At 38.1% G+C, this 10443-nt stretch overlaps 1 protein-coding gene across 1 annotated transcript in view; it reads right to left on the reverse strand.

Annotated features, from left to right (window-relative positions):
- sptbn4b (spectrin, beta, non-erythrocytic 4b) overlaps positions 1-5883 on the reverse strand; it is a 61818-nt gene extending 55935 nt beyond the window's left edge. The window contains 3 exon segments of the mRNA XM_073486969.1: positions 4668-4841; positions 5360-5511; positions 5739-5883. Coding sequence (XP_073343070.1) covers positions 4668-4841; positions 5360-5511; positions 5739-5883 — 471 coding nt within the window.
- Positions 5884-10443: the final 4560 nt, after the last annotated feature.

Below are 10443 nucleotides of genomic sequence, written 5' to 3' on the forward strand. Positions count from 1 at the left end.
AGTGACAGCCGTTCAGCCAATCACATCACAGTGACATGATCCAAGGTAATTGGGGACATGACACCCTGGAATCAGCTGCTACCCATGTTGTTAGGCACAACATTGCACACACACACTCACACAAGCACAGTCTTGCATATAAAAACACACAAACAAACACAGTGCCTATGTATGACCACGGATAAAAAAAGATTAACACATGTAGGTACAGATGAGTATTGATATATAAACAATAAAAGTCAGTAAAAAGACTGTGAAGATCTGTTTAAATGTATTTGATGACCAGTTAGTATAAAATATATCAGAGATCAAATGCTAGTTTTATTCATATTGTTGCACTAAAAATGTATTTTAATTGTAAACCCGATTTCATTATGTCTGAACAATTTAAGTTACTTCAATCCATTACTGATTACAAAATTGGTAGGAAGAAAATTGATAGAAATTAGAAGAGCTGCTTTCTTTCTACTGTTTATTGTAAAGTAAGTAGTTTATTGGCTGAGTAAGGGGAAGTAAGCAGTAATGGATTAAATGATCAATCAGTAAACCCATCAAACAATGGATTAATCATTCAAATCTTACAGTTCTACCAGAGAACTGTCCTTGCAGGTGAAAATATGAGGAAACACAAATAAACTCTTTACACAGAAAAAAATGCGTGGGTCTGGATGTTCACCTAAATGTGTTATAACAAGTAGAATTCACATTTCAACATGATTGGTTTGTCTGTTATTATGTATAGTGTGTCTGCTCTAGCTAAATTACTTTTTCTTTGCTGTCAACAAGCTAAAAAAGGGTAAGAAAAGACAACATTGTGATGTTTTAGACAATGTGCCAAACAAAAGATGAAATGGTTAAAATGTTGTGAACATCCATAATGAATACACAATCTACATCTTTACCATGTCACAAGAGTAAAAAGTTACACCATATGCATTCTGTTAAACTTTGAATTGGTATATCTTGTCAAATATATAGTCAATGTGTCTCGATCCAGATTCATTGTAAACAGCAACTGAGCTGGCAGTATGTCAGGTACAGTAAGCAAACGCACACACACTGCACACACTGCACACAAGGACACTCAGCTAACCATATACAATACTGTAATTGAAGTCGCTGCAAATAATAACAATATGTTATTATTTGTATAAGTTTCTGTAAATACATAAGGGTTACCTCGTCCTTTGCCTGTCAATCCTCCCCCTTCTCTCCTCCCTTTCTCTCTCTCTCTCTCTCTCTCTCTCTCTCTCTCTCTTTCTGACTTGCTCTCTCTTTCTGCCCGTGTGCAGTTACTGCAGTGGTTTGGCCCTACCTGCTGACTGGACAGAGCAAACTCTCACTTTCACCACAGAGGAAAGAGGAAAAGAGGCGGAGATGAGGAGAGACAAAGTGCAAGAAGGAAAGATAACTGGAAGCCAGCCAGAAAACATAAATCTCAGCAAACCAAGGATGATCTATCCTGCTGACATTATTTTTAACATTTAAATGTTTGGCTAAATAAAGTTACTGACCTAATATGTACATGTGCTCAAATTTGGACTCAAGCCTCAGACTTGTTAATATCCAAGTTATGGCCCATAGTTAGGATCACTGGCAAACTATAAAATGAACGATTAAAACTGTTCTTCAAGATCAAAAACAATTGTGCACTTATTATGATTTCTGTAAATTGTTCAGTCCTAACATTCAAATATGTTAACAGTGATTTGCATAGGTACCATTGCTAGTTTAAAACATCAACAAAATAAATCTGATTAATACGTCTAGTATTGATGAGTTTTTTATGTGCAGTGCAGCTCGTGTTATTATTAAATTATTTTTTGCCTTTTCTCAGTTCAAACCCCAATATTTCATCTTTCTACATGGTCCCTTGATATTGTATTTATTTTCTTTTCACTTCTGTTTCGTCACCTCACCTCAAAAGGCTTTTGTGCCGGATTATCATTCTAAATCAGACTTTTCTATCAACTTAACTGCCTATTTAAATAATGGCAAATAAAGTAGGTGTGTAAAAAGGCTGACATGATAATATCCAGTAGGAATGACAGAAGCCTAGAGGATTATAAAAGGCAGTTAATGAACAGAGACAAATGATAAGGACAGGAAGAAAGAGGGTGGTATATTGTGTGTAAACCCAATAAACTGATTTTAAATCTAACCTAATCATCAGAAACTTGACTTCACTGATAGTGAACACTGACTGAAGGTCATAGTTAGGCCCCACCCGTTTCTTTTTGCTTGTTGTTTCCCATCAGCCAAAAATCCTTTCCCCCCATCCCCACTTCTTTCATAATTACCCTCTATCTTCTGCACACACACACACACACACACACTCCTTTCTCAGCACATGCAAAATTGAAGAGGCCATCGTCTGGTGGCTCTTGGGAGCAGGCGAGCGGGATGACAGCCAAGCTCACAGTTAATGGTAGCAAAGCTAGTAGTCAGCTAACACCACTGTATTCTAAACTTTATAGTTACAGCTGCTTGGCCTTATTCAAAACACAAGCAAAAACACAAAGCAGGCACTGCTGAATTAGGCATACTACCCATCCTGTTTCTTGAGCATTTACTACAGCTATTAAATCATTTAAAATCAGTTTTTTTCTGCAACACGTTATTCAGATTAAATACTGAAACATGACTTTGAATTCAATTTGGGGAAATTTTGTTTGCAAAGACAAAAAAACCACAAGTCAATGCAAGCGTGACAAAAAAAAAAAATCACACCTTACTTTTTGCAAAGAAGACCACAAACTCTAACATGTACACTTATATGTCAATAATATCCTTTAAGAACTAGTTTTCAACAGTGAACATCACAGGAAATATTCATTAATTTAAACATTAACATTGAAATTATGAGTCCATCCATATGGCAAACTCTGCTGTGCTGTTAAATGTGCTTTGTGGAGGTAGCCAGGCCTAGCATGACAATACTGAGTCCCAGGAGACAGCTACAAGGCGACTGTGCAGCGTGAATGTTACAGAAGGGTCTGAATAATGCTAAACAAGCATTGTGTGCCAAAGCCTCACTGTAGCACTGAAGCGTAATAAAGAGGAGCCTTGGGCTTCTGCTGTACTTACATGGCAGGAACTGATCCTGTATCACTGCAGCTAAGGCCTGGAAACCTGTGCAAGTGTGTATGTGTGTTTGAGTATTTCTGGTAAATGTGCATGTGAGGATGTGAGTATGTAGGTGTGTGCGTGACTTGATGGAGTGAGAGCGGGTGCAGTGTGGGTATGAGTGTGTCTGCGTCCTTGTGCAAGAGCAGACTGAGAGGCGACTGCTACCTCTAGGCTGCCGAGCCCTGAGTGACATTCAGGCTCTCTCCACCAAACACTGTTGTCGCTGTCGCACACTGATGATGCTGCAGCTGTGACAGCCTCTCCCAAAAAGAACCGCTGGCAGCTCATCCTAAATGAAGCCACTGCTGATTACAGCATCCTTGTGCTTCAGTAGGTAGCATAGGAACACGTGCCAGCATCTCAGTGCAACAAAGAAGCTCAGATTTAAGCCTCAGTGTCCCACGGGAAGAATCAAATATGTGACAGTCAGTTGATAATTTTGCTTTTTGTCTAGTGTACTTTCATTAGCTTGAAGCCCCCTGCGATAGTGCTGATGTCAGACAGGCTTTGAGTTACAATCCTCAAGTTTTATCATGAAATCAAATTCTGTTTTTCGATCCTATCTATGGTTCACATTTTTTTAATCAAAAGCCATTTAATGTATTTACATTCTTTAATCACATCTTATATGTAGTGTAGTCGGCCATTCCACACACCAGGGACTCACAGGAAACAATATACAGTGGCAAGTAATCCAGCTCTCACTCTCCTGCTGCCACATCAGAGCAATAAGTTACTGCTGATGCTTTTCCTTCTGCTGCTGCTTCAGATTAAAAGTGTTTGACTGGCAAATCATAGGTTCTGGTGGCTTTTTTTTGTAAAACAGACACAAGAAATGCAATATTTGTCACAGAGGTTATTGCAGACTGCAATTTATCAAAAAATACATCTGTCAACCTAAAAAAGACTTAGTCAGTTTCAGGATTTTTTGACAGAGAATCAGTTTTAAATATTCCATAGATTAATGCAATAACAATGATGAGATACAGTGAGCTGTCAGATAAAGAGCTTCATGCAACAAGCTGCACACCTTAGACTCGTCAGCAAGGTCACCAATTTTACCATGTCCTCCAGTTGTGTGAAAAACTCCTCACACCATGCAATTATTTTTGACTGACTATGACAACATGAGTTTTTTATGGTTGCACTGTAAACAGATACACCAGCTGCTCCACTGTTGTATTTCTGACAAACTAGCTTCTCAAGGAGTGTCTGCCGCAGTATTTAAACTCACTTGCCACAGATGTCGCCAAATCAACGAGGACTCAAATCTTAAGCATTATTTATTGTTAATAATATTTAAAAATGTCCTCAATGTTGATACTGAAAACTGATAAAAAAAGAGTCATGTATAACACTTTAGAAATCAAACAAAACCACAATCATTTTTTGCTCACTGCCAAAGAAAATGATGACTCCACTAGATGTAACACTCCAACAGGTGACTCCCACACCGAGCCACTACAACACAGAGCTGTGATAAAATGTCATACAATATTTTAACACTACATCTGTGTTTTATAACTCTTTGTGTTTACCTGGAAGCGTAGGATGATGGTCCACATAAGGCCCAAGGTGAGGCGGTGGTTTCCATCCACAATATCATGGGAACCAACATTTTCCAGGTGGACCCTCTGTTCTTTAAGAAACTGGAGGGCTTTGTCAACGTTCTCCAGGCAGTGGATCCGCATACGACCCCGTGTAGGCCTCGGCTGAGAGGAAATTGGAAGGATTGACTATCATTTTTGACATTAAAGCCCTTATTAATAAAATACACCACGCAGCATTGTGAAGCATGATTATACATTACTATAATTATCATAAACAAAGGAAAATTTTGGCAAAACATATGCAGCCATCAGTTTGCATTTTACTGTACTTCAAGTTTAAACATGAACATCCAGTTCCACTTTGTACACTACTGTAGAAAAATGTGCTCCGGAGGAAAGATTTTCTCTGAAAATCAATTCAAATCCTAACTCTATAAAATGACTAAATATCTGTAACATACAAACCTTCACCTTTTTAGTGAAGCAGCAACTAACGTTTAATGACTCAGTTAGTTTAATGTAGTCAGTTAGCTAGGTAACATGGCAAATTTTACAAAAATCTAATAATGTTCAAAAAGTGTTCAAACAGCACTATTAACACTTCACATCCTATGGAACAATGAGGAGAAATGGATACAAAGCCCATTACAATTTGCTATTATCTGCATGTGTGTTCTCACCAGCAGCTCTCCACTGAGGACCTCCAGCAGTCTGGTGAGCATGTATCCATCCCTCAGGTCGTTGTACAGGTCAGATATGCGACAGGACACTCTGGACAGATGGGAGTTAACCCACTTGGTAAAAGTCTTTTTCTGCACCGCATCACGTTCATCTGAAGAAAATAGAAAAATCAGCTTTACATAAAAGGGAAGGGGAATTGGAAGAACAATCTAGTTCCTGATGAAACACATCGCTTTCTCTCGAATGAGACAAGACATTATTAAATCAAACCTTATCCTAAACAACACTAGTTAACTCTTGCGGTAAATCAAATTGCTTTTACAGCATCTACTGATGCAAGTGCTGGTGTGAGAAAGAACGTGTATTGTGACCTCTGACCTGCCAAGGCCTTGATGCGGGAGCACTCGAACAGCTTGGAGCTGGTACACTCCGTCTCCCAGAACCCCGAGCCGATTGGTCGGTTGTTGTTGTTGAGCTGGCGCTGGGCTTCCGCGTTGTCCAGGTCTGGGGAGGCATTAGCCATCGCGCCCGACGCCCTGAAACATACACACATATTAATGACTCACACCATGAAGACCAACATGCACATTTATGTAAAGACATCACACATGTACTGTACATACACACACACTCATATGCAAAGGGCAGCGAGAAAGGTGATGCAGACAGGTGCAATCATTGCTTTTGTGTTCTTGTCCGATGTAACCATCAAACACATCCTGACAGGTGAAAGGCAGATCACACTCCATAATTAAACTCTAACTTCACACACCTCATCTCACATCTTTAACCCCTATTTAGCCACAGACGTTTACCGAAACAAATTCTGATTCACACGGGGAACATATGAAACTACGAGTCACTACAACGTTCCCAATTTATGTAGGAGTGTTTAGAAGACTTGCAAGTCCATAAACTCCATAAATAACAGTTCCTTTCCATTCATGAAAGATGCAGCACCTGTCTTTGGTATCAGAGCATTTTACAGAAGAGAAGCTCAAAATAAAATCTCTCTGATGATTCAAAGGATGGTGGGAGACAGGGAGTAGAAATTATTTGGCTCTCTCATCTCTCCTGTCTCTCCCGCTGACAGCTGGAAACCAGAGGATAAAAATAACTTCTAAACTTCACCATGAAATCACACAACACAGGGTTAGAGGTAAGGAAGAGAAATGTTCAAAACATCAGAATGATAATGAAAAGACTCAGAATCAGTTAAATGTTCTGATATTTATCAATATCAGTAGTATTAATTTGAAGAAATCCACCTACAGCCATATTTACAAAACAACCTCAGACTAAAAGTTTCTCCTAACTGTCGGAGATAGGTGAAACTCTGAAAGATAAAGGGCATGTCAGTGTAACCTTTAGGAATGAAGTATTTTAGCGCTAAAAGTAGCATCTAAATCAGAGATAAGTAGTAAGCATTACGCCCTGCTCACAGTCATTAATGTGCTGCTGGTAATGTGCTTCATACTGAAAATAGTTCTGTGCTTGTCAAGATTTAAAATCTTGACAGGCTTCTTTCGATTTGATACAATCTTACTTTTTCAATTTGTTAAAATTAAAAATTGTATTTTCTAATATTCAATGTAATTCACTTATCACTGTGCTTTAACAAGTCTGATCTCAATTAATTTAATCCAAAAGCATTTGACATTTAAACTCTATCAGAGTGCCTGCTTATTTCTGGACTGAACCAATTTATTTTAAGACATCTGTTTTTTAACCTAAAAATATCTTGCTGAATGGGAAGATAATTTGACTATTATTTAGTCATTTTATCCTTGAATTCTGTATTTTGACTTCTGTTTGTCTGGTCATTGTATGTAGATGGTAACTATAGTTTGCAAACTAGAGTGACAGATGTTGTTAAGCATCAAATACTAATACTCATAGTGTGCAAAGCAGTGTGGACATTGGAAAGGCAGTTTATGCTGCAGGAGCAGTTTGAGAGAAACCTCTGAGAACATTTTGATACCATTTACCCCACAGCAAAAGCTCAGTATCAGAATCCACTGAAACAGAAGTGAATTCTAGCTGACCACAGGCACTATCTGTTCTCAGTGATGGATGACAATTTTAGGACAACTTTAAGGCTTAGATTGCATTTATGTCGAACACTGAAAACAGACACATTAGGTGTTTGTCAGTCCTAATAGGTCAAGGTCGTAAAAATATCTATTATCTGAGTCCTGATGAATACACTGTCATATTAGTTTTTAACCTGCTCCTCCTCCATCTTTCATTGTGTTACACACAAGATGGATGGATAGAAAATACATGCAATGGCTTCTCCTGGTAAAGAGCAGATGTGCCCAAAGGACATAAAACCATTTGGTTCTCCTGCTCCTCCTCCATCTTTCATTGTGTTACACACAATATGGATGGATAGAAAATACATGCAATGGCTTCTCCTGGTAAAGAGCAGATGTGCCCAAAGGACATAAAACCATTTGGTTCTCCAAAGTTGCTTACAATGCTGCATATAAAGTGCAACTGCATTTAAGATTTTTTTATTATGTGAATGACTGACTTATTATTTATGATGTAAAATATTAAAAGTTAAAGTGTGATTGAGGGTTTCTCTTTCATTTTGTTCCTTGACCTTTTTGCTGTAACTCTCTTTGTCTTCCCCTCATCCCACCACTTTTCTGGCCTCTCCCTCCCTCTCCCCTGCAACAAAGGCCCAAGCTCACAGTTGTCGCTATACCTAAACCACTGGAAAACTACGTAGCCATATCGAGTAAATGTCAGCCTGCCCTGCAAGACAGAGAGAGGAGGGGTATTTGTGCACTTAGCTGTTCTCCCTGGAGAGAATAACAGCAAAACATTACAGTGATTTGTATCTGGTGATGAAGCAGACAGAGGACTGCTCAGAACTCAACAGAAGTGAAACCTACAGATATCAGTTGAATTTAAAGGTAATCTGAATTAATATATTGACAACTAAGAGCTGTTTGCAGCCATGTAAATGTGCCATTCTAATAAGCAAACAAATCAGTTTAACATGGAAAAAACAATAATGTAATTAGTGCTGCAATATAAATATTTTTCATTCAAGAATAATCTGCCAATTACTTTCTCAATTAATCTCTGACAGAAAATAGTCACCAAAAAAACAAACAAAAAAAAAATGTCCAAGGGCCCAAAATATTCAAATGTCTTTTTTTGTCAAACAAACCCTCAAAGACCAAAGCTGGATCAGTGGATGTTTGCAATCCCCTTTTTTGCTTCTAATGACTCAAGCAATGAATCAATTGGCTTAACAAAATAAATTTTCTATAAACTCTATTTATAAAGCACCTTTTAAACATTCAATAAATTAAGCTCAAGGTACTCCACATAACAAAAGAAGATAAAAGCAGCTGTGATTTCAGTTCATTTCTTAAACAAATTATTTATGTTATTAACAAAAAAACAAAACAAAACAGTGTTTTCTGGTGATAATCCCATAAAATATGGTGCTGTGTGATTGACTGTTTGTATAAATTATATTAAGTATAAATAATAGTGACATTTTTCTTCACCTAGACCAGCTACAACATAAAACATGTTAAAACAGGTTAAAACATTAATCATTTTACATTCTAGTATACACTCATCAATTTTCTTCAGTTTTTTTTTTGAAAGCCAAGATCAAGGTTGATTGTATGCAGTCCCACTGTAGACTGAACTAACTGAAACCATGAAGCTAGCAAATGTTCACACAGACACACTACTGCCACAGAGAGGTCGCAGTACATGGAGAATAAGACAAGGGATGCTGACAGACATTATAAGAGACATTAAGACACAATAAACTAAATAAACGTACCAACACCTATCACTGGATTACACAGAGGAGATACAATAGCTGTACCACAACAGCAAGTCTCCATCAGTCAAACTGCCCCGACTGTCATGTCAGTCAAAATACTACGTGTGTTTGTGGTGTCCTCTGTTCTCCTTGCCGTGATCCTCGCCTAACCTCAACCACCTGGTGTCTTTCAATCAATCATGTGTATTTGTGTGTGTGTGTGTGTGTGTGTGTGTGTGTGTATTATCATCACCTTTATTCTAATAACCAGACTCAGCTGTTGAGGAACCAGCCAGCCCCAGGCAACAGAGTCGATACTATGTCTGACAATCTCTCTCTCTCTCTCTCTCACACACACACACAAACACACACACACACGCACACGCACACACACACACACACACACACACACACACACACACACACACACACACACACACTTCTGGCTATCCATTTTCTGCTCTATAAGTAACAGCAGCAGTGAGATGTTTCATGCCTTGTCTCAGGAGACTGAACACAGCCTACAGGAAATATCAGAAGGTGGAGATAAAAACAAAGGAAAAAATGACCACACATTGAGCTCACAATGATTTTATCTGCATTCAGACTAGTACGAATGCAGAACATGCATGTTTCAATGTTAGTAGATTCATTGCTATTTTAGTTGGGATCTTCTGTCTCACATAAACAGCAGTAGCCGTCACCAAATGCTGTGGTCCATATGAAAGTACCTTAAAGGCATGTTCCAGCAATTTTTGTATTACACTATTTGAGCATTGCTAACCCTCAAAAGAACGGTAAAAATCCGAGGAGCAGGGGCTGCAACGTCTGGACTTTCAGTCTCTAGGATTGGTTAAGATCCAAAAATGCTGGATCCTACTATTTCGTACCACCTCCAGTTTACAGCATACGTATGCTTTATGTTTCAAATCTAAAGCCCAAACCAAAACAACCCTAATGATATCAAAACTCTTATTTTTCAGCCTTTAAAAAACTCTCTCTAGAGCAACAGAAGACATTAAACAACTGCTGTTACAGGCTAAATAGCATTCCTTGTGATGAGTAGACTTAACTTGATGTGTAAAATTGGGAGTACTCCTTTAAGTTGCATTTCCTCAAATATGTGATAAATGCTTGATTGAATGACTCACTGAGAATATTTAAACCAGTGGCAAACTTCTCTCTAGAAATACAAATTATACTTTTCACAGAAGTTAAGGTTAAAATATTTCTCCTAATAAATCTTTGTCTATGAAGAAAAACATGTTTCTATATAAAAATAAT

Source organism: Pagrus major, chromosome 2 (assembly GCF_040436345.1).
Source record: "Pagrus major chromosome 2, Pma_NU_1.0".
Taxonomy (NCBI): domain Eukaryota; kingdom Metazoa; phylum Chordata; class Actinopteri; order Spariformes; family Sparidae; genus Pagrus; species Pagrus major.